Source organism: Artemia sp. Qi Xiang Cuo, chromosome 3 (assembly GCF_049724085.1).
Source record: "Artemia sp. Qi Xiang Cuo chromosome 3, ASM4972408v1, whole genome shotgun sequence".
Classification (NCBI taxonomy): Eukaryota; Metazoa; Arthropoda; class Branchiopoda; order Anostraca; family Artemiidae; genus Artemia; species Artemia sp. Qi Xiang Cuo.
The window spans coordinates 57,570,317-57,596,423 of NC_142796.1; the positions used below are offsets into that span (position 1 = coordinate 57,570,317).

Genomic DNA, 26,107 nt, shown 5'->3' on the forward strand with positions numbered 1-26,107 from the left:
TTCCAACCGATGAAGATAAAAATAAAATAAGATAATGTTGAAATATGACATAGAAATAGGATAATAAGGATTTTTTTTTTAGGAATTTGTAAGAAATCCTGTTCCTTAAAAAAATTTCTAATTAATTTACATTTTGTTTATTTCCATTTACCAATTTCAATTTTTATTTACCTGTTGTTTGCTTTATTTCTTCATTCTGAATTATAATAAATAGAAAACGAAAACTGATCTGCATGGCAGCTCTGAACTGGAATCTGATCAATTAACATTTTTCTTCGAAAGATGTTCCTTTCAAACGCATACTTTTCTAGATATTTAGGTAAAAAATCGGGAAACAGACTTCTATCTCTGCATATAGAGCCTATTTCACTTAATATCAATTTTCAAATCTTTTAGGTTGAACTATTTCCATCCTTTAATAATTACTCGGTTAAAAGATAAAAACTGATATAGGAAGAATCCTTTTTCAATTTCATAATTTTAAGGTAGAATTGTATGTACAGGAACTTATAATACCGTGTCTAGAGTAAAGTTAGATTGTATTAATTTCAATTAGTCTATAGAAACCCTAGCCCATAGTAAAAAATTTAAAAGCATGTTATGAAAAAAACAAAAACTGTCCAGCCTGGAAGAATAGTCATTTGAGTCTGATTCAGAAATGATAACTATTGTTTAAATCAATGTTAATGGTAAAAGTTTATTGTGAAAGCAAATTTATAGGGATAAACTGCAAATCTTATTACATGCAAGTGCTTAAACTGCAAAAAAATGGTGTCAGATCGAAATGATAACTGTAATATTGGAATTTGTATAGCCAAAAACTTTTTCTAGGAGAATTACAGTTGTCCATCGTGAGCAACAAAGAAAGGCATCGTTTCGCATGGGAAGTAGGGATACGTCTTCTTTTTTTGTTCTTTTCCTCCTTTTTTTGATTTTATTTGATAGAAAGACCAAGACATTCGAGCGAAGTCAACAGGCGGGTTTGACACCTTAAAAAGACATAATCAGTATAAGTAGTATAAATAATGCCAAGGTCACCATACAAATGAGAAGATTTGAGTAGGCAAAAGACACTTGAACATATGTAGGGACTATACCCCTTTTTGCTGAATGCCCTTTCGTGCTGGTATAGAATCAGAAACCCACTTTACTTGAAAACGAACTAATTATACGAAAAGCCCAGCAACGACAAAATTTCAAAGACAAAATTTAAAAGGGAAAACATAGACAACAGCATTGAAAGTGGCACCCAGGTTTTAATTTGTATTGATTTTTTTAACCTTTGGGTTCAGTTTTAGTCTGTTTACCTATTTTTTATACTTATTATATACATACATCGTTTAATTTTTCATATAATGATGTAATGGCATGTGATGCAATGACGTAACTCTGTGTCATTTTTCTGTGCGAAACTATAATTTTTGCTGTTTTGCTTGCAACCTGAAAATCGTCATTGAGAATATTTTGCATGTTATCAATTTTGTCATCTTGGGTTTTCCAAAGACCCATGAATATCAGCCGATAGACTACACACGATAAAATCGTTCAGTGATTTGACTTTTTCCTTAACGGGATTTTCTGTTGATAAATGGTGCCCAATCCTGATATTTTTTCGAATCCTCTAATTTGATAGAGCACACTTGGCAACATCATTCAATGTTGTGTATTTTACATTAACGTAAATCCTTTTTCTATTTTCGCTCTGCTGAGTTTTATAGGCTGCTTAGAAATATTTATATGGGCATGATTTGTCACTGATACATAAAAACATGCTGCTTTTGGAATAATGCTACTATTGTGTCCTCAAATGTTTTTGCGTGGAAAAGTGGCTGTGTGATCAGACGTCCATCGTCGTTTTCAAAGAATCCTGATGATTATTGTAGAATGTTGTGGTAATAGGCATATATGTGTATACTATGATTCTAGTTCTTATAAGAGGGTACAGGCGGGGAGGGGGATGGGAGGGGTATCCTTCGTTTATCTGAGATCACCGAATTGATGAAGATCGGTTTTAAGAATGTAGGGTTCTTTGATTCTCCCAAGGCAAGGAGTAATCTAACTGGCTTAAAAAAAATGTCTCACAAAAATAAGCCAGTATAATTAAAGCACACTTTACACGGAAATAAAAAAAGTCTTTTTTTTTGTTTTGGTGCTATTTGTTTTGTTTTTTTTTTGGCGATTTTGCTAATTGGGTTTTGTAATTTTCTTTTGGTGTTGTTTCTACCAAAAAAAATTAGATCTTCTCAAATTTCATTCTAGTATAATTTTGAATGTGCTTTGCGTTTTTTTCCTGATTCTTTTTTTTTTAGAAAATGACATCACTGCAAGAGCTCCAAATTTTAGTCGTCCTATGCGAATTTTTTTCGTCGTCAATGGCAGATGGAGTTAAAATCACCGTATTCATGATGATTTTCACGTCTCCTGGTGGAAAACCAGATTCAACAACAAATGACAGAATGCTTTTCCTGGGAAAACTAATTTCATTGGCTATTTCCATGAAAAGTTCCTCGCTGCTAAACTGTGCGGGCGTTTGGATGCAGGTAATCAAGTCTGCTTCCTCGAGCTTAGGAAAAAAGGAGTATCCACACCCCTTCCGTTCCCATGAAAAATAAATTCAGACGATATATATTACCACCGTGCTACATTTCAAAATTAGATGGAATTTTTTTTTCTAAAAACATTCTATCGTGAAGGGTAGCTAACTAAATCTCACGTAAATGAAACTTGTAAAACACAAAGTCAACTGAATGAATATGTGATGCAATAAAACATATAATAGCTCAATAATAATAAAAATATTATATTTATATACACTGTAAATACAATTAAAAGTGGGGTTGTAAAAAAAAAAAAATAGTTGTGCTGCGTAAAGAAAATAAAAAGAAGCCGAAATTAAGAAACTGATCTCAACTAGCTGAAAAACACGGGAACAAAGAAACATGAAATAACTTTGGAAAACTAGACTCGTACAGTCTAGACTGCGTAGCAATTCAGACCCATGTGATACAAGGAAAAGTAGCTTTATAAGCTACTTGAGCTTAAGGGACGTGATTTTTTTCTTACTATTATTGGGATTGAGCTCGAGCCTAAGCTACAGTAGAGAATTGGTTGCTGTTAGTTAAATACTAATTATATCTTGTGGCAGTGCAGACTTGAAATCCTGAGGTTAGGCGCTCAAGTCCTGGTGTCGCTGATTATGTTGCGTGGATCAGGCCAACCACGCATTTCACTCCTGGCTGAAGGCATCGAATCAGGAGATCAGTACCTGCACAACGCACCATTGCTGACCATTGGTCAGCATACGAAAGAGAGAGAGAGAGAGAGAGAGAGAGAGAGAGAGAGAGAGAGAATGGTGTAAAAGGTAGATTAAATTAGTTGCAGCACTAGCCATAACTACGGCAGCTATTTTTATTAAATGATTCTTGATTCTTAATCTGATACTATATCTGGTTTCGAAAGATCATCTCGCCGTTATTTTTTCCTAAAATTTGAGAAGCACAAAAGAAAAGGTAAAGGAATTATAAGGACTCCAACAATTTAACAATACATTTGGAAAAAACAAAAACACAATAAGCCTTGAAACAATTGTATTGCATGAATTAAATAAAAAGGAAAAAAACACAAAAGATATCAAGCTTTTACGTTAAAAAATAGAGCCTCTCAAGCCTTAAAAATTCTCTGCAGTTATTCTATACTTCTGCCAAGATACGTGTGAAATACCCAAAAAATTACAAGGTATCATTTTTGGGAAAAAATGTAAACAAACGATAGATATAACACACAGTGATCACTTTAGATGGGAAACAGTCTTTCTAGCTTGTTTTCTTGCATTTCTTCCTATTAATACCCATTTTTGGAGACCCAGTCTAGGATATCATTAGTGCAATAATAAGTAAGCATGTTCTTTCTTGCTGTAAGTCGGGAATCACTGTTGATAACGACACCGTTACAAAATTGTTTTGTGTTAATGGGCATGTCAACTTTTGTAGTGGGCATGTCTCTCAAATACAAGATTGCCATGAGCATATCTAGAAGAAGGATTTTTAAATTCCTTACTGATATTTTGCTATCGTTAGTGAACGGATTGACGCTTCATTTTAAGGTTCAAGATTAATTTTTAATATTTTACAATTTCGGTTAATATTTTTTTTATAAAATAAGGTAAACTAGAATAAGGTCAACTTTGTGACATGACTCCAACTTGCAGTTTTGCTCATAAAAGGAATAACGAGAGCAAATATTGAGATAATGTAAAATATTGAAACATTGCCTGGAGAAAGTGAATTTCAGAGTGTCTTCAATCAACCCTACTAATCACTTTCCCTTTGCGTCATTAAATTTTACTTTTACGTTAAATATAAGCTAGTTTTTTAGTTTTGTTAGAAAGATTAATTTACAATTTTTGTTTTATAGCAACGTGGCTGTTCCAAGGAGCATTTACTTGGCATTGCAAAGACTGTATCTGATAACCATTTTGTATTATCACCAAATAAAGCCGAGTTGGCCGAATGGGTGGAACTTTCTCCACATTTTACCTCTTGTTTCCTCTCAGCTGTTTCTGAAATTTATGGAAGAACCGGTAGGAAAAGACTAGGAATTTATTCATCTAAGTAAGCGAGCAATAATTTTTAAATATATATATATATATACATATATATATATATATATATATATATATATATATATATATATATATATATATATATATATATATATATATATATATATATATATATATATATATATATATATATATATATATATAAAATGGTACTATATTTTTCTGAAATTTGGCCCACCAATGTTTTCTGGGCTGAAAAAACGACCTATAGGTCATAATCTCGATCACGGATTGTTTTTCAATCCGTGATCGACCCAACCACTGGAAAAAACTGTCAAGCTTCAGGTTGACAGTCGGTTTTGGGTCCACAAGGGCTCATGAGTAGCAATCACGTTATTCCGATTCTTAAACGTTCTTAGTTGTGTTAATCAAATTTGTGTGCAGGGAATTTGTATGCAAATAATGTATGAGGATTCATACATTAGATTGTTTTGATAACATTTTTAAAAGGACAATCGGAACTTCGGCAATGTTTATTTTAGAGTGTAAAAGAATTTCTAGACAAGTCACTACTTTGAAAAAATGTGTTTATAGCTCCAATTTAGAAAAAAAATCATAGGAGTGACTTCACATTTAAATGCTTCTCTGATCATTCTTGTTCTTTTACTAGTGTTTACAGACCTGCTTGACGCAATTAATAACGCGTTGTATCTCTAATCCGAAGATCATGAGTTCGACTATTACAGTGCTGAAGTTTATGATGGGAATGTTTTTTCCATAGTCGAATTTTTTCAACATAGTAAAGGGTGCTAATAAAGCTGGCTAGTGACAATTATTTCCTATGTACCACAGTTTGTAAAATAAAGATTTCCATTAATTCAAATCAACATTGATCTATAATTATAAAATTTTCTTAGGTATTCGGAGAAAGAGCCTGAACCTCCTCGAAAATCAGATCAATTCGAAATGAGAATTAGATCATTTAAATCATCATTGTCGAAAACCCCTAACCAAAGCTTTACAGCCCCCCACCTTAAACATGAAGAAAACTCACATTTTTGTATTGGTGGCGTTGATCTGCCTTTTCTTGCCTTTTTTTTATTGAAGGAACGTCAGGTTCAGTAGCCAGGATTCTTTTCCAGAATAAACTTTCCATTACATTAAAGTAGATAGTTCAACAAAATAAGTTTTCTGTCACCAGCTTAACTGCTAAGCTTAGCCACGCAATCTGAAACTTGAGAGGAAGAAAATGAAATATAAGTTCGTGTCCTCTGCTATCGTTGCTAGTAACAATTTACCGCAGCACCAAGACACCTGAGGCCAATAAAGCGGCATCCATAATGTCACTAACAGAATTTTTCCATGAGGCATGGTCATGCGTAACGGCTTCGACATGGTACAGCGAATCTTTATCCCAGAGTCACACCAAGAGGTGGAGGCTTTCAAGTGGCTCTATGTCATCTTTGACCATTGACCACCAATCTTTCTTCTGACCTCCAGGGCAACGGTTCCATTTTTCCAGTGACTGCGCTTTAATAGCGGACTTCGAGATGCATAGGTGGCCTTAACGCCCTAGACAATTGACCAACCACAGGAGTCGCCTTCTCTTTTACAATTCCTGAGACTGGACATGGTTGTTTACAGCGCTGACGAATCTCATTAATGGATGCTCGTTCATGGCCTTGGATGTATATAATGCGACAGAGCCAATAGTGATCAAAGATATATAGGTTTCTAGTATTTTAAGCTTTGACAACTCATGTTTCACACTCATATGGGAGAGTGCTTCTGACGATCGCCTCGTAGAATCTAATTGTGTAGGTTTGTTTATGCTTCGACGCTTCCATGGTGATTTAATGATCTGAGCGAAGCAGGCAGAGTCTAGTCGAATATGCCTTTGAATTTCGTTGTCGGATCCCCCATCCCCCCTGGATCGACAAGATATCCAAGGTAGACGAATTCTCCAATCAACTGAATGCTGCTACCGTCCAGGTATATAGAAGGGGAACTCTGAGAATTGGTGAACGTCATTTTGGTCTTTGTTGTATTCATTCTTAATCGGACGCTACCTGAGTAGTAGATCGTACCCATTTCTTCTGTGCCAATTGGCATTTCTGTGGATCATTCTCTGCAAAGGTAATATCATCAGCATAGTTTAGTTTAGTGAGCTGGACACCTCTCCCAACCGTCACTTGCTCGTGTGTGCTAACAGTTCTCCATAATCTAATCAATCACGTCTTTGAAAAGCATGGGGATAGGATGTTGCATTGCTTATAGACGTTTTTTGGTTATGAGATTCTTCTCCACGAGTCTATACCCTCAGCTGTTTGCCGTCGTAGTAAGCTTTCAAAAGGTCGAAATGCGAAGGCATCCCATCCTCTTCTAGGATACGCCAGAGAGCTTCTACCCTGACTGAATCTAAGACTGTTATGAGAAATTTAGGATCAGAGGCAAACCGTATCTTTGACACTGCTATAAAAAAAAAAAAAAAAAAAAAAAAAAAAAAAAAAAAAAAAGCCTAAGAATAAAAAAAGCCTAAAAATAAAATTTTTCTTGGTACCAAGAACCTCCGGTTTGAAAGCCAGCTTGTTCTTTCCTCATTCTCTCTTATCGGGCCTGTTTAAACCTGTTCAGGAGAAGACTGGCAAACAACTTGGCCGCGACATTACCAAGAACGATTTCACGATAATTTTTACACTCTGACTCGTCACCTTTTTTGAAAAGAGGAAGAAGGATGGAAACTTTCTAATCATTCAGGAAATCCTTTTCATCCAAATTCCTTCAAACAGTGGTTTGAGTTTAGCTGCAATAATCTCATCACCAGTTATAGTTTTGGAGGTAGATCATCTTCACCAGGAGACTTATGGTTGTTCAGGGGCCAAATGCTTTTCCTTATTTCTTCAAAATCAGGGGGCTCAAAACAGACTTCATAAAGTGCTCGGAGAGTTCCTGGAGGAAGACTTGAGGTTATATGCGGGTGGATGAGTTCAAGAGTTCTTGAAAATGTTCCTTCCATCTTGATATTCTTGCAGACAGGTCATTTATGGTTTGCCCGTCCTCCAAGCGAATGGTCTCAGGGACTTGTTGCATCCGCCCTATGATGTGTTTTAGCGATTGGTAGAGCTATTGGATGTCATATTCTTAGACGCAGCTTCCATGGAATCGGCCGTTTTCGTCCAGTAATTTTGCCAGTCTACGGGTATTCTGGAGGATTAATAACTTTTGCTTTTTGTTTCCTGCGCTCTGTTTTAGAGCAAGATGTTCGACACTTGTCGGCTAACTTGATGGTATTTCGGCTGATCCAGCATTTTCTTTTTTGTTTTGACGTGACAAGGGCTTCTTTCGCTGACATTGAACCTGTTTGACAAGGCCCGTGGCATCTATTCTGAAAAGGTAAACGGATTTTGTGCTTGGTTGATAACCGAATTTGAATTCTGGTGACGACAGTGGCGGTTTTGCGGTGGGGTCGGGCATAGGGGGTACTTGCCCCTGGTGCAGGAATTCTAGGGGCACGCAATTTCAAATAAATAATCTAATGGTTATAATGACTTGCAATTTTTGAAATATCGTCCTTAGTAAAATTAAGTAGAGGGTGCTATTGACAGTAAATATAAGCAAATTGAGTCCAAAATTTTCATTTTCTTATATCTTCGTCCACCATTTCTTGAATATAAAAGTAAGTAGCAATAAAAGTAAAATATTGTCATGATTTAGATCCCATTCAGTTGTTCAACTGCAGGATATTAAAAAAAAGAAATACTTCAACACCGACACATTTCCTTAAAAAAAAACAACTATATATGTGTTAAAGTTAATTGTGCTAGACGGAGATAAAGGGGTCTTTGCAAAAGTAAGAGTTGCCTAGCGATTCCAGTGTCGATGGCCAGTAATCAGCAGCCCTATAACTTATACCTTGGATCCTCTAGAACCAGAAATGGCGCATAGGGTATCTACGAAACCTCGCTAGACATCACAGAGCTGAGCTGCACCCCTGACATCCTTCCACTGTAGTTGATCAGACATTTCCCCTCTACTCAGATCCTGTTCATACTGGCTTTGCTGGGTGTGTCTTGGTTGACCTCTTTTCCGTATCCCTTCAGGGAACCATTCATAAAATGTACATGGCAGTTGCTCTTGCAAACGAAGGACATGGCCGAGGTATGTCCATCTCCTACGTTTCAGAAGGTCAGTAACTAATGGTTGACCGGTTCGTCGGCGAACTTCTATGCTTATTACCTTTTTCTGCCACGAATTATTCAGTATTCTTTTAAGGCACATGTTTTCAAAGGGCTCATTTCTCCAGTTGGACATTTAGGTTGGGGCATTCACTTGCACAGAGGAGAATGGACGTCACATTGCTTTTCATGAGGCGGTGCTTCAAATGCCTAGACTTTTTCCTACTTCGCCAGGTTGCTTTCAACTTTATAAAAAGCTTATGTAAACCTGTCCAACCCTCCTTAGTTTCGCTGGCTATTTCACCATTATAATCAGTCCAACTTTTGAGGTATTTAAATTCATTGACAGTTCAATTGCTTTATCTTTGTATTCGATGTCATAGAAGAGCCAGATGCAGCCATACTCCTTATTCTTAATTAAATTTACTGTAACCCCCAATTTTCGTCCTTTTCATCTCTGGGATCGAGAAGCAGCTTCAGTCGCTGTTTCGCTTCTTCGTATAGTACTTCTTCATCTGCGAAGTCCAGTTCCGATATCTGTCGGCTGCAAATCTTTACTCCAGAACCTGAAGACTGCCTTATAATGTAGCCCATTACAATAACAAATAGGAATGGGGATAGGACACATCCCTGTTTAACACCAGACGTTATCTTGAAGGAACGGATATCTCCATTTTCTCGGTGCACACAACATTCACTAATTTCATTGAGTGTGATTATCATTCTAACTAGTCTGTGAACTACTGAACTCTTCAACATTTAATCTAAGAATGAAAATAAGATAAGGGCAAGACCTACCAGGTCGAAAGCCATTTTGCTCTTCCCTGATGTGAGTCTAGGAATGTTCTTAGGCGTTGGAATGTGGTTGTGGCTAGTATTTTACTAGGCACAGACTTTAAGTTGATGCCCCTCCAGTCATCACAGATTAGCGCATCGTCTTCCTTGAAGAGTTTGACCAGTATGCCCCTGGTCCAATCTTTTGGTATTTTCTCGTTATCTTAGATGACCACTAGAAGAACAGTCCAAACAGTTATGCAGGCTCGAAGGAATGTCTTTAGCATCTCTGCCATGATTACATCGACTCCAGATACACATCCATTTTTCAATTCTTTAACAGCTGTCGTCCCTTCTTCGGTGCTGGGGGCGTCAGCACTTACGCCAATTAGTAATAAAGATCAGATCGACTATGGGCCATGGTCATTTTGACTGTGGACCTGGAGCGATTAAATGACTTAGCGTTAATGAGCAGAGACGGCGAAGAATTTGAAGCAATTAATTTGGACGACATAATTAATCATTTTGCTGAGGCTTAAGTCAGAAAATTCAGAATTTTGGCCTGAAAATTTTGGGAGACAGTAGGGGGGCGCTAATCAAGGTTTTGCCCCGGGCGCGAGAGATGCGAGAACCGCCACTGGGTGACTGCCAGGGTATTATCTGAATCAGATTTTGGAGCCTGTACTGGTACCAAGATACGACCGGGAATCCACCACAGATCAGAAAAAAGAACGGAATTTTAATTAGTACTTTTGGAACACCTTGTCAATAGCTTTGCTGAGCCCCTGCTAGTGCTTCTTTTTAGACGTGTAGCATTTTGAGGTGAAATTTCGTGAAGATTGTCGCTATATTCGGCTTACGGTATGAAATGGTTATAGCGTAGCTTACGATCTAATCACCACTTACATAACTAAGAAGAGTAGCTTGCGATCTTATCACCACTCACATAACTTATAAGAGTGTATGAAAGCACAAGTGACTGGTCTTTTGATCCCTAGGGAGCTTAAACAATTCTCCTTTCACTCTTTATTGAGAAATGTATAAGCAACGTGGCTTAGCAATGGCTTAGCAAGCAATTTCTTGCGACTTATCCCCCTCGCCACTCTTACCACCCCTCCCCCATTGAGGTATACTGGTGTGCTTGTATCCACATTGGTCTTCTTCGTTGGTTGTTTCCACAGCTTATGCAGGTTTTTACTGACACTGTCCGCAGTAGGTAGAATGAAAGAGGTTGAATAATGTTAAAGCCTTAATAGGTACAAAGTAAGTACCTCAATTATTACTCTATTTCCTTGTTTTTGAAACTGTGATAATTAAGATTTTTGGAGATGTTATAGCCTAAGACAATGGAGGTAATGAAGTAATTTGCAAGTTGGAGCATTGTTCCTCTATTAACAAGGATTGCCCATTAAATATCGAACCGTACGACGTACCTGGACGTTGCTAATGGGCAGCTGACAAGAGAAAGTGATCCACCCTATAAGGGTCATTGCTCTTTCCTCGCCTCTCGAAAAATCTTCTAAATCGAGAGTAAACCTATATCCCGACTGAAGATGTTATGGCTCGAACTAAATAGACCACTAGAAAACAAAAGGACATTTTTGTCATTTTGATGACACAACAATTTTCCAGAAAGAGAAGGAAAGTTTGTTTAAATCCTGTGCATATGTCCTAATCTGTTATTCCTGAAAAGCCTTCGAATGACTTGTGGTGTTCATTAATAATGTATTCATGCTTGCCATTATTACGTCTCTAAACTTTGGAAACTGTTTTATAATTCGTAATCTACATTCACTTTATTTCTAGAGGTTGTATTTTTGCTTTTACAGCTCATTTTCAATATTGCTATTGTTATATAGGTGTTCGTTGTCTATGAATTTTTTTCTTCATAGACATCGACTTGGTTAGGGCTTTAAATCATTTCTAAGATCATACTGGGTAAGCATGATCATATGAAAAAGAAAAATTGAAGAAGAAAATATGAGAATAATGCTCACTTGAAAATAAAAAAATCTGGTTCAACATTTAGAGTTCAGCATTTTTATTCCTACATTAAATGATTTTTGATGCAAAATCAAATCGACACTAAATCTGAATCAAGTTTCAATTCGTCCAACTCAAGGAGGTTGATTCGGAAACAAATAAAAGAAAAAAATCATCGGAAAAGGCAACTTTAAGATAAAAACAGTTTAAATATGCAAAATTCAGTTACATATCAGAATTTTTCCTATAATTCTGTTTCATTCAAAATAAAAGAAAAATAAAACGAATATTGGTAGTTTTTTTTTAGCAATCTGTTTAGTTTGTTGAAGCAATATTCCAAATTGGTGACTCACTATATGATTCTTCAATGGATTTTTTATACATTTGAATGGAATTTATCTAAAAGGAAGACAGAACTGTCAAAATTTACAGCATATCAGACTAACGAAATTTGTATTGAATAGATTTTGGAGAAAAAAAATATCCTTGATATAATTTGGTTCCAAAATCAAGAAGATTGATTCGGAAACAAATAAAAGAATTCACTGGAAAAGGCAACTTTAAAATAAGAAGAGTCCAAATATTCAATTGGACTCCTCTTGTTCAATCTGAAATGTAACTTAATTATTTTATATCAGCTATTTTGTGTTAATTACGTCTAAGTTTTCTTATGCACGATTTTAGATCTTCCACTCAGAAACAAAAACCCATATTTTACATCTATACCTGTTTCATGCCTCGCTCAAGCGCAAAGAAATTGACGTTAGAGAACCTATAGGTAAAACTTGTTTCAGGTTCAACAAACCAGTTTAAGCCACCACCAAGACTCCTGCTTGAAGTTGCAACGGAATGGATCACCTCCTCAACAACTTTGGCCTTGGCTCCTCTGCTTATAAACCTCCAACCATTGTTGCCTAAAGGAAGCATTGTTATGACTGCTGTTACGCCCTTTGTTGGACTTATACGGTATATTCGCCTAGATGCTCAACTCTTCTTTAACGAATGCCTGTTTTGTTTTCTTACTTAAATTAGCGAAACTTCAATTCGATTTTTGTGTTGTCTTTAGGAAAATACTTCCAGCTTGGTCCTCGATATAATTGTATTTTATTCATATTTTGCTTTTTTGAGGAAGGGTGACAGGACCAAAAGGGGAAAACGGGCTTTTTTTGAGGGGGGGTTGCTTGTAATAGAGGGATGTAATACCAAAAGCAAAATTTAAATTGTTACGAAGATTCTATATGTGGGATTCTCAGACTAGGGTACATGTTTCACCTATGGCACGTTACATTTTAGGGTATACTCTTTTACATAAAGAAAATAAATAAATGTCCAAAACTAACGTAAAATTGGAGATTGTCAAGATTATCTATCTTCTAAAAGGCTGATAGGGTTAAAAAAAAAACTGTATGCTGAGTAAAAAGTTAGCTGTCGTAAACTATATTTATAATCAGAGGCAACGCTATAGCCTTGCCTATGGTAAAGAGCGATAAGGTTTCAATGTTTTATTATTATTTTTTTCCAGAGGCACTTCATATGGAAGGGGTGGTCGTATAACCTTCGGAGGGTGCTCATTCGATTAGAAATCGAAAGATCTAGTGCTTTTTTTGAATCAAAAGTGGTTGAAAGGCAAATACCCCTCCTCCCAGCCCTTTTTTCCCCAAATGCATCTGACCAAAATTTTTAGATGGTCATTTTCTACAAAATAGTCCAAAGGCCGAATAACCATGCCTCCGGAGTTGATAAAATCCTCTCCCCCACAGCTCTTGGGGCAAGAACTGTAGGCTATGCTAGTAGCCCATAGTTAATATCTTTGGTTTTTATGGAAAGTGTGGTCGTATAAACTTCGGAAGGGGCTCACTCGATGGGAAGTCGAAAGTTCTGCTCTTTTTCAGAGTCAAAAAGGATTGGAGGACAATCATCCCCACCCCCACGCTCTTTTTTCCCCAAATGCACCCGATCAAAATTTTGAGAGCCATTTTATCGAAAATAGTCCAAAATCAAATAACTATAACTCAAGGGTCCATGCACATAACTTACAGTCTTCGCCCTGGGGGTTGTGGGGGGATATGTCAACCCTTGAGTTAATCGTACCTTTGCCCAAATTAGTCAAAGGGTCTAAAGGATATGCTTAAAGAAATGCCATGCCCCCACAGCCCTGGGGCAAGGATTGTAAATTGAGCAATTTGTCCTTTACATACAGAATTTATCATTAGGAAAAGGAGAAATGTTTGATTCTGGGTTTATCCAAAAAGGTTAAGGGTTTTAAAGTTAAGTTTTGGAGAATATTGAGAGGTACGTTTTGCGAAATCAAAAGGCCTTAGTACATTCAGTTTATCAAAAATGAGGATCTGTAATATGTTAAGAACAGCTGAGAGTGTTAAGTTGAAACTCCTAAGATATTTTGAAAGGGATATTGAAAAATGGCTACAGGGCTCCCAGCCCCCCCCTCCAATGTCCTTCTTAGTTGCCATCCTTCCAAAAACCTTCGATCAAAATTTTGAAATAGACATCTTGCTCAAAATAATGTGAAGCTCAAATAACCATGACTATGGGGATGACCTAACGCCCCACAGCTTTGGAGAGGGATGCAAAAAACAAATAGTGGGCCTGCTGGTTGTCAGAAGAGCGCTTAATCAATATCGAAGGAACGGCTGAGGATATTTAGTTGAAAATTTCAGGGGATGTTGAAGAGCTTTTGGAAGGCAACCAGCACCCCCTTGCCCTTTTTAGAGACCTTCTCCTCTCAACACTGGTCAAAATTTTGAAAAAATAGTCAATTTTGTTTAAAATAGTCAAAAGGTCTATTAAATATGCCTTCGGGGATTCAGCATCCCCGAAGCTCCCAGGATATGGATTTAAAATTATGTAATTTACCTTGCAACTGTTACTGGGCGTAACTGGAATCTGTAAGGAACGGCAAAGATTATTAAATTGAAGAAATTCAGGAAATAGCGAATGGGATGTTGAAGTAAATCAAAAGACACCATATGCATTATGGTTATCAAAATGGCATTTCTACAAAATCTCGAGATTGCTAAGAGTATTAAATTAGAAATTTTATGGCATGTTGAAAAGTGATAGAAGGTCAAAGAGACGTTGTCCATTTTAGATGCCCTCCCGCCCAACATTGATCAGAATTTTTAAATAGACACTTTAATTAAATTAGTCGAAAGCTCTCATAACTACGGCTCTGGCAATGCTTTTCCCCTAATTGCCCCTGGGAAAATGATTTTAAATCACTCAATTTGCCCATTGGTTACATACAGGATTTATCATCAAAAAGGGAAGTAATTTTTTATATAATCCTACCTTCAAAAATTCTAGGTCCCTTTTCGGCCGCTGAATACATCAGTTTCTTCAATCATTCGAAAAATAATTTGTCAACTTTGGGGTTAAAGGAGCCAGGGAATAGGAAGAATCTCAAGACATGTGCTATTTTTAAATAAAGTGCAACAATTTTCAGCATTTTAGCTATAATTTCTTGAATTCTCTTTCGTCTTAAATAATCCTACATTCAAAAATGTCCCTTATTGGGTACTGAATGGGTTTGTTTCGTCAATTATTAGAAAAATAATTTGTGAACTTTGGGTTTAAAGGAGCCAGGGAATAGGAAGAAACCTCAGGACATGTGCTATTTTTAAATTAATTAAAAAAAACTTTTTCCACAATATAAGTTTTTCAAAGAAAAGTAAAGAACTCCATTAAACAAAAAATGAGCAAAAATGAAATCAAATAATCTACCAAGCTCGAAACTACCACAAATCAGCATCGATAAATAAATGAAACCCAAAACAAAAAGAAATTACAATAAATAACCGAGTCAAACTCAAAACGAGCAGAAATTAACATAATTTGGGCGCAAAACTCCTATGCCTTCCCAAGGCCAGAACAAAATTTGCAATTTACTGAAAAAATACAATTGAATGTGAATTGTCAGTTTAATATACATATAATTATATTTAGTAATCAAAATGTTAAAATTATTTTATTTATTAAATTTATAAAAGTAAAAACATTTATATTTTTTTCAGTAAAGTGCAAATTATGTTCTGGTCTTGGGAAGGCATAGTAGTTTTGCGCCCAACCTATGTTAATTTTTGCTCGTTTTGAGTTTGACTCGGTTATTTATTGTAATTTCTGTTGGTTTTGGGTTTCATTTATTTATCGATGCTGATTTGTGGTAGTTTCGAGCTTGGTAGATTATTTGATTTTATTTTTGCTCATTTTTTCAGGGAAACTGAAACATAGTCTTTTCAGGGAAAAAATAACACTTTAAATCTTTTCGTTTTTTAAGACTTTATAGTTTGGCCTGCTATTTGTATGCTGGAGAAAAATTTTGATTGGATGTATTTGGGGGAATGATGGGCGTGGGGGGGGGGCTGTTTAATTAATTAATTTCTGTTCGTTTTATATTGACATAGTCTTTTCAGGGAAAAAGAAAATAACACTTTAAATCTTTTCGTTTTTTAAGACTTTATAGTTTGACCTGCTATTTGTATGCTATCTCAAAATTTTGATTGGATGTATTTGGGGGAATGATTGGCGTGGGGGGGGGGCTAGTTGCCCTCCAAATCACTTTCGAGTATTAAAAAGGGTACTAGCCTTTTGAATTTCCAATCGAATGAGCCTGTTTTGAAGTTTCTACGACAACGCCTTCTATGAAAACCTTATATGCCCCAAGGGCATAACTTAAAACACTTGCTCTGAGGGTTGTGGGGGAGTGTCCTCCTCAAAAACATATTTTCTATCTAGAAATCAACTACGCTGAACAAAATGGCTACTTAAAAATTTTGATTGGATGTGTTTGGGGGAATGATATGCGGGGGGGGGGGGCTAGTTGCCCTCCAATCACTTTCGACGATTAAAAAGGCCACTAGCCACTCCAATTTCCAATCGAATGAGCCCTTTTGAAGTTTCTACGATAACACTTTCAATAAAAACTTTATATGCCCCCAGGGCATAACTTACAACCCTTGCACTTAGGGCTCTGAGGGGGTTATCATCCTAAAAGACAAAATTTCCAGAACTTTCAACTACGTTGAACAAAATGGATATCTCAAAATTTTAATTCGATGTGTTTGGGAAAATGGTGGGCGTGAGAGGGGCGTTAGTTGCTATCCAATCACTCAACTATTAAAAAGGGCACTAGCCCTTTCAATTTCCAATTAAATGAGCTCTTTTGAAGTTTCTACGACAACACTTACCATAATAACCTTATATGCTTCTAGGGAACAGCTTGAGACCCTTGCCTAGAGGGTTATGGGGGGAGGGGGCCTCATCCTGAAAGTACTTATTTCCAAAACTCTCAAATTTGTTGAATGAAATGGCTTTCTAAAAATTTTGATTGGATGTGTTTGGAGAAAAGGTGGGCGTAAGAGGGGGGTTAGTTGCCCTCAAATCACTTTCGAATATTAAAAAGGGTACTAGTCCTTTGAATTTCAAATCGAATGAGTCCCTTTTCAAGTTTCTACGACAAAGATTTCAATAAAAACCTTATATGCCCCCAGGGCATAACTTAAAACCCTTGCCCTGAGGGATATGGGGGAATGTCCTCCTTAAAGACATATTTTCTATCTGGAAATCAACAACGCTGAACAAAATGGCTATCTCAAAATTTTGATTGGATGCAGGTGGGGGAATGATGGGCGTGGGGGGGGGGGCTAACTGCCCTCCAATCAATTTCGACTATTAAAAAGGGCACTAGCCCTTGGAAGTTCCAATCGAATGAACCTGTTTTGTATTTTCGACGACAACGCCTTTTATAAGAACCTTATATGCCCCCAGGGCAATACTTAATACCCTTGCCCTGATGCTTGTGGAGGAGTGTCCTCCTCGAAAACATATTTTCTATATTGAAATCAAAAAAGCTGAACAAAATGGCTATCTCAAAATTTTGATTGGATGTCTTTTGGGGATTGATGGGCGTGGGGGGGGGGGCTAGTGGCCCTCCAATCACTTTCGACTATTGAAAATGGTACTAGCCCTTTGAATTTTCTATCGAATGAGCCTGTTTCGAAGTTTCTACGACAACGCCTTCTATAAAAACCTTATATGCCCCCAGACCATAACTTAAAACCCTTGCCCTGAGGGTTGTGAGGGAGTGTCCTCCTCAAAGACATATATTTTCTATCTGGAAAACAACTACGCTGAACAAAATGGCAATCTCAAAATTTTGATTGGGTTTGTTTGGGGGAATGATGGGCGTGGGGGGCTAGTTGCCCTCCAATCACTTTCGACTATTAAAAAGGGCACTAGCCCTTTGAATATCCAATTGAATGAGCCTGTATTGAAGTTTCTACGACAACGCCTTCTATAAAATCCGTATATGCCCCCGGGGCATAAATTAAAAGCCTTGCCCTGAGGGTTGTGGGAGAGCGTCCTCCTCAAGAGCACAATTTCTATGGAAATCAACTATGCTGAACAAAATGGCTATCCCAAAGTTTTGATTGGAATGTGTTTGGGGGAATGATGGGTGTGTGGGGGGGGGCTAGCTGCCCTCCAATGACTCGACTATTAAAAAGGGTACTAGCCCTTTGAATTTCCAATCGAATGAGCCTGTTTTGAAGTTTCTACGACAACACCTTCTATAAAAATCTTATATGACCCCAGGACATAACTTAAAACCCTGTCCCTAACGCTATTGGGGGAGTTTCCTCCTCAAAAAAAATTTTTTTGTCTGCAAATCAACTAATTTGAACAAAATAGCTATCTCAAAATTTTGATTGGAAGTGTTTAGGAGACTGATGGTGGTGGGGGGGGGGGGGCTAGTTGCCCTCTAATCACTTTCGACTATTAAAAAGGGCACTAGCCACTCCCATTTCCAATCAAATGATCCCTTTTCGAAGTTTATACGACAACTCCTTCGATACGAAGTGCCCGGGTATGGAGAATAACCCAAAAAACAACACATTGTGCCCACATCGTTCTTTACTTAGGCAGAGCTAGCGCGCTGCCTTTGATAAAGTGTGACACTTTTTAGCATTTTAGCTATAATTTCTTGAATTCTCATTCGTGATAAATAATCCTACATTCAAAAATGTCCCTTATTGGGTACTGAATGGGTTTGTTTCGTCAATCATTAGAAAAATCATTTGTCAACTTTGGGTTTAAAGGAGCCAGGGAATAGGAAGAAACCTCAAGACATCTACTAATTTTAAATAAAGTGTAACAAAATTCTGCATTTTAGCTATAATTGCTTGAATTATCATTCGTCTTGAATTATCCTACATTCAAAAATGTCCCTTATTGGGCTATGAATGGGTTTGTTTCATCAATCATTAGAAAAATAATATGGCAACTTCGGGTTTAAAGGAGCCAGGGAATAGGGGGAAGCCTCGTGACATGTGTTCCTTCTAAATAAAATGTAAGAATTTTCAGTATTTTTGCTATAATTTTTTGAATTATTATTCTTCTTAAATAATTCTAGATTCAAAATTCTATGTCCCTTGTGGGCAATGAATGGGCCAGAATCTTCAATCGTTAGGACAATAATTTGTCAGCTTCGGGTTCAAAGGAGCCAAAAAATAGGGAAAGCCTCAAGGCATATTGCAGCAATAGGAAAATCCCTTTACAATAGTAAAATTAAAATTTGTTATAATTTTTATTGGATGCACTGAAGAAGGGTAACCTTGGCAGAAAATTGTCTGATCATTGCTAAGATAGGTGAATATTTGGTCATGACAAGGGAATTGTCCCCGGGGTTTTATAGCAGCTTCAACTTGAATTTATGAGTATAATTCTAATCTAATTATTGTCAAAGCAGAAAATATAGTTACAATTTCAAGTAAGTATTCCTTTCTTCTGATGATCGCTATGTTTAAGAAAGAGAGATAAACAGTTCCTTAATTATAAGCGTAACTTATGTAGTCAAACAATTAGTAGGGTTTATTGAGAATCAGGTTAAGGTGGGACAAGGTCCACTACCCTCCCACCGCTCTCCCCCAAGGCTTTGAAAGAGACATTTTTGGGCGGGAAGATAGTTGAAATTTTCACGGGAAAAGACACTAGTTAGAACTAATAATTTGGAATCGGATATTTTAATTCTTAAGCCTAAGATGTGAAAAACTGTAGAAATACTCTTTTAATAAACCAGTAAAAACCTTTGGTAATAAAATCGAACAGAAACTAAGTGAAGAAAATTTCCATAAAAAGAAGCTTTTCAAATAAAAGTAAAGAGCCAGGAATCTGGAATAGCAATTTTTTCCCATGGTGGTTGCCGTAGAAAATGTATTCCGGAAAGACTGAACCTCTCTTCGTGGTATTAAGTATTGTCTTTTTCCACTGGATTGTTAAATTGGACTGATTAAATGAGAAACAATAATTATGGTGAATTTACACTCTTTCTATCAGCAGAATTATAATATAACTTCAATAGATAAAAATTACCGACTTATATTCGACCGATATATACTTTTAATTGTTATGGTAGCCCGAAAGTGTTGTCAGTTATTGCCCACAGAGGCACTCAGTAACAGGATATCATGGTAATAGGATTATAGAAAAATCATCACTAATACAGTCACTGGAAAATCATGCATGTTTTTGGTGCTTCAGATGTTATAAATTGTCTTGTTCTGCAAAGTCTCAAACCTATAGAATAGGTTTATGCTGCACTGATTGTTAATCGTCTACTTGTCTGAGTAGTCAACATAGGGTGATCAAACAGTTCGTGGCAACGAACTGTAAGTAAAGAGCGACCCGAGCTTATAGTAACCAAATCTCCAAAAAATAAATTTTAGTAACAATTATTTCAACATCAAAAGAATGGCTTTTCATGCTAATTCCAAATCTATAAAACGTATTAAGTGTAATAGATGTTTGAGGAATTTATGTTTAAATTGTTTTGCTGTATAGTTTTTTTCTGTTCCTTATGTTTGATTCTCTACCTCTATCGCTTGACCTGTATAGTGGATGAGAAATAAATTAAGTAAGAAATCCAGAAAACGTCCAGTAAAGTATAATATTTTTATGATTGTTCAAGGTATTTCCCTAGGAATTGTCAGAAAATCCTTTTTCCTGAATGTTTAGAACTGCCAGAGCTTAGTATTTTTTTCAATGGGGGTTTTGATGCTTTAACACTTTACATTATCTAGATGATGGTACATTTTACCGTGACTCTTACTTCAAACTATGTAAAATGTAATCAAGCAGTAACCTATGGAAATGCTAATTACAAGTAGAACTTTTATTAATTGGAAAAAACAAAAAAAAAGGTAAAATACAAAAAAAAATAAAAAAAATGACAACAAATCGTTCAGCATCTTTATAAGTGACAACTGATTTACGTAACACATATGTAAAGGTAAAGAATATGGTATTGGACTTTATACTCCCTATCGGCGGTGTTGATCCCTATTTCATGGCCCTTTAGCTAGGAAGTGCAATGGGGGACTGGTGACCAACCATCATGTTCTTTCGCCAACCTTTCCTTTTTACCTTCCCCAGCTTCTCCTGGTACCCATTTGGAGTTGGGTTGGCTCTGGTTGAAGGTTGTAGTAGGCTGTAGCTTCTACACTGTTGGCTGCAATGCATTTAGCCATTATACTGTTTGTTATATTCGGCCAAACAATCTACTCAAATAGAATCTCATGTTCGAACGTTTCGAGGATTCTTGTAATCGAAGCATCCTTGAATTTTTCGAATAATTTTTTCCAAATTTTTCCAATATTTCCCGGGATGCTCAGATCCCTTGTAGAGCATTGATCCCACTGCATCTTAAGCCAAAAAGGCACATTTCCAGATTTTCTCTGAAATCAGAAATATCGACGCTATTGCACACACTAAGAAGAAGCGAATTTAAAAAATTGTTTGTATTTTTCCAGTTGCGACTTGAAATTTTCTGTGGTTTTCAGTCCATCAACATTTTAATGAAGTCACCTGTCAAACTAAGTCACCTTGTTTTATTGCAAGAAATATAAATTACCTGTCACGTGGGACTTATTTTCTTCATGCTAGCGAGTCTGAAAACTAATTGATCACTGGCTGTGCATTCTATCGGCAGTTAGCTTTATACATCATGAGGGGCTGTTTTATTACCTCAGAAAAATTAAATGAGACTTCTATTGATCCCGACGCAGTGGCGTCGTTGGGGGGGCAGTTCACCCCCTCAATAATTTGGAAAAAAAGATTATTATATAGCCAACACCCTTGACTCTCCGGATAGAGACCCATCTCCCCCCCCCCAATAAAAATACTGGAGCTACGCCCCTGTCCCGACGTAACGATTGGCAAAATATGTTTTCGAATTTTTTTCAGTCGTGAACAGCGAAACTTATATTCTACTGCTACAACTGAAATCCCAACCAAAGACCATAGACTTAAACTTAAGCATTATTCTATAGGCTTTGATGACTGCAAAGAAAAAAATAAACATTGCATACATTGGGCCTTTTACTAATTTAAGGTCTTTTGTTGAGAATTTAGTTTTATAAGCAGAATAGGAATTTCTTTGTTCTGGGTATCACAAAATACAAAAACAATTTTATCCATCGTCACGCAGGAGTCAATAGAAATTTCATCTAATTTTCCGAGCTAGTATAACCTATTCTGCTTATAAAACCAAAATGACAACCAAAGACCTTAAGTTAGTAAAAGGCCCATTAAATCCACAAATCCTTTTTATGCAATGTTTTTTCTTTCTTTGCGGCCACCAAATTGTACAAATTTACACTATCTGTTCTAAGTTTAATAACAAAGAAGGTTAAAGAATTAATAATGTCCTCTGTATCACTGATGGTACTTAAGGGTAATAAGAGATCTGGTTTTTGACACGTAATTTATAATTTGTTTTGACTTACAGGCGATCGTGGGATATTAAACAACAAACTGTATGAACTATAATAATCCAGAAGCTTTTTTTGCGGAAATAGTCGAGGCTAGTAATTACATATAGTATTCTTACCTGAGGCGGAAAAGGATTATTGGAAAATGAGTGGACCAGGTTCATTTTCCAGGGAGGGGCACATATTCTGACCTCTCTCAACGGGAAATAACTACCTTTTCCCTCATTTCTTTGGTAAAATTATTGTTAGTTCTTGCAAAAAAAGTAGTACAAATAATTATCTTTATATTTGGGTGTACTATAGTCCTATGTGAAGAATTCTGTAAACTTAACATCAAGCTTATTCACCCCTCCCTTCCTTCTCGATTGAAAGTGGAAAACAACAAAATCCCCCCTTGATTTTTAGAAACACATCCCCCCCCATCAATTTCCGAAAATTGACGCCACTGATTGTTGATGTGTGAGGTATTGAAAATTGTCAATGTTGTTATGATAGGAGTCAACCTGTCTGGCTGTACTGAACTGGAACCTGGTCAATTATGCCCAATTTATAGTCAAAAAAATTTTGTTCTATTGAGTGTTCTATTTTCCTTGTCAAGGTCTCTAATGTACACTACGGTTTATTTTTGGTGTGACTTGAAATGCTAATTTCACAGGTGGTGTGTTGAAATACCCCTTCTCCGCCTGTTGTGTCAAATTCGAGGTAAAGAAGAAGATGAAATTCATGCAACAGAAAATTTGGAATCAAAACTTTTGCTCGGTCTTTTAGAATCAATGAATGAAAAACCTAATCTAGAGCATCGATTGCAGCAACCAGAAGTTATATCACCTAGACAGATGTGTACCCTTATCAAAGGTAATTCAGCGCATAAATATAAGAAAAGAGTGGCTTCAATAGTAATTCTATTCTCTCTAAAAAAAATTCTTCAATGCAGCTTTAATTATTAGGCCAATATAAAATACTTTTCATGAGGGGATTTTTGCAGTTTTGGAATGCGCCTTCAACCCAAAACTATCAGCCAATATAAAGTCGTTATCTTGAGTAGATCTATTTCCTCTTAAGTTTTTCTTTAATGTAACTTGAATTCAAAAGTATCAGCCATTATAAAGGCGTCAGTGGATCAATTCTCTCTTATACTTTTTCCTTATTGCAGCTTCAACTGAAAAATATTGGCCAAAATATATATATATATATATATATATATATATATATATATATATATATATATATATATACATAAAGGTGTTATATTAAATTATATTATATAATTATATATATATATATATATACATAATTAGCCAATATATATATATATATATATATATATATATATATATATATATATATATATATATATATATATATATATATATATATATATATATATATATATATATATATATATATATATATATATATATATATATATATATATATATATATATATATATATATATATATATATATATATATATATATATACATAAAGGTGTTATCTTGAGCGGATCTAATCCCTCTTAAGTTTTTCTTTAATGTAACTTGAATTCAACAGTATCAGCCATTATAAAAGGCGTCAGTGGATCAATTCTCTCTTATACTTTTTCCTTATTGCAGCTTCAACTGTAAAATATTGGCCAAATATATATATATATATATATATATATATATATATATATATATATATATATATATATATATATATATATATATATATATATATATATATATATATATATATATATATATATATATATATATATATATATATATATATATATATATATATATATATATATATATATATATATATATATATATATATATATATATATAAAGGTGTTATCTTGAGCGGATCTAATCTCTCTTAAGTTTGTTTCGTTAAAGCAGCTTTAGCTTAAAAAAAATATAGACAAGAGATCCATATTATTGTGCATTGCTGTCCTAGCAACTATCAAATAGGCTGTCGGGAGATTCTATCTAACGTCCCGTTAGCCGAGCGATGTAAGAGGAAATGAAGCTTGATCATGATTGAGGTAAAAAAGATAATAATTCGATTGTTTCAGAGTTTGGTTTGGATGTGTAAATGAGTTTATTATCTCTTGCCCTTGAGATGGACGCTTGCGGAGAAAAGGTCCATTAAAGAGGGATAAATAACGAAAACGGTAAGAAACTGCTGAAGCCTTGTGGTAAAAATTTCAGCAAAAAGGTATAACTAACGAACTCGGCATGGAAGTGATAAAGGCCAATAGAGTGAAGAGGAGCAAAAAATGGTGCGATAAATAACGTTTCGTGTCATTTAACCAGTTCCATCTCCTATGCTTTCCATGCCTTATCAAACCGTCCATGGCTTCAGGTTCACTGTGGACGTCCATTAAAGATCTTTCTCTGACCATCTTTCTTTTCCTTTTTTTTGTCTACGAGGAAAGTAGTTCACACGTTGGCATATCTGCACAGATATTCCCCTGAGATGGACGCAGCATAGGGCCAAAGAGGTTTAGTCTGCTTGTTATATAGATTTATTGTCAGTAAAGGGGATAAAGCTGCACCTGGAAACTATAGGAACCTTACTTTAAACATGTTGTTGCGAGGCCTTTGCCTCCCAACGTGAGAACCTTTGGGGTAAATGTAGTTGATAAAAACTTACACAGCTTTGTTCTGTGTTCGAATATGATCACTTCGTGTTGTGATGAGTTTTTAGCAGTAGTAGTTTTAGTAGTATACTGGTCTGTACAAATGCTACTACTACCTAGAAAAAACTCATTGCAGCCCGGCCGATACAGCTGGGCTCGCTTCTCTTTCTTCCCAGTTTACTCTAAGCTTCACCCTTTACCCCTCCTCTGGGGCTCGAATTTATTTTAAGTACTCTCTTATGACATGTTCCTTCTAATCCTGGAGACGACCTGCTTTTGTTTGACTAAGGATAGCGGAAAAGCATAATATTGGGCAGTTTATCGTCATTCATTCATAAACACAACCTTCTTGTCTTAACCGTTCGTTCATTATTTTCTTATATATGATGAACCACCATCATTCTTCACCAACACTGTTGTCACTTCAAATAGTTTAATCTTGGTTTTTCGACTTATCTTCCTAGGCTTCATTGCAGGTTCAACAAAAAGTCACGAAAATATAACTTTTTCCGTTTCAGCTGACGTTTTATACTAGCTGGAACAACAGAAAAATAACTTTAAGTTTACTTTTTTATTAACTTTTACTAAAGATATTTAACTAGTATGTTCTAGAAGTAACTGTGCATCATTATCATCATTGCAATTGAAATCAGTTTGAAACATATTGAAAACATTATTTTAATTAAAGTGTAACAAATACAGTTGAAACTTATGAAGACTACACCCTTACAAACCCAATAAGCCAGTAGCTACTTCACCACCGTTCCCGGTGGATGTCCCTTCAGGTATATTTTATAGCTAAAGCAAAGTTTCTACGGTTTGCAACCTGGAATACTGCCTTATTCTTGCAAACTTTTCTAAATGTGAAGATACATCCTACGGCTACGATCTTCTACTTTTTATATCTTCATTGCATCCACCAATTTGTACTTAAATGCTACCTAGATAAATGAAGCTATCTACTTGATTGATTTTGTCATTACCTAACATCACCCATTCATCTTGGGTTATTTCTAACCTAAGTAACTTAATGTTCTTTACATTAATTTTAACAAAAGCGTAGCGTAAAATATTTTATATATAATTAAAATTAGTACACGAAATCCAGAAGGATTATCCATTAAACAAAGTCTGATGCAGTGCTGTGTCGTTTAATAGGCTAAAATTTCCACGGGAGGCACCACACATCAAAAAGTAATGTAC

General features: G+C 35.8%; 1 protein-coding gene across 3 annotated transcripts in view; it reads left to right on the top strand.

The window, feature by feature from the left end:
- Nucleotides 1-26,107, top strand: part of LOC148954328 (integrator complex subunit 15) — a 55,867-nt gene that overhangs the window by 23,015 nt on the left and 6,745 nt on the right. For all 3 annotated transcript variants that reach the window (XM_089087027.1, XM_089087029.1, XM_089087028.1), the window contains exons 4-7: nt 2,310-2,540; nt 4,414-4,579; nt 12,288-12,459; nt 22,930-23,129. In XM_089087027.1, the coding sequence (XP_088943153.1) occupies nt 2,310-2,540; nt 4,414-4,579; nt 12,288-12,459; nt 22,930-23,129 (769 nt within the window). The remainder of the gene's footprint in view (nt 1-2,309; nt 2,541-4,413; nt 4,580-12,287; nt 12,460-22,929; nt 23,130-26,107) is intronic.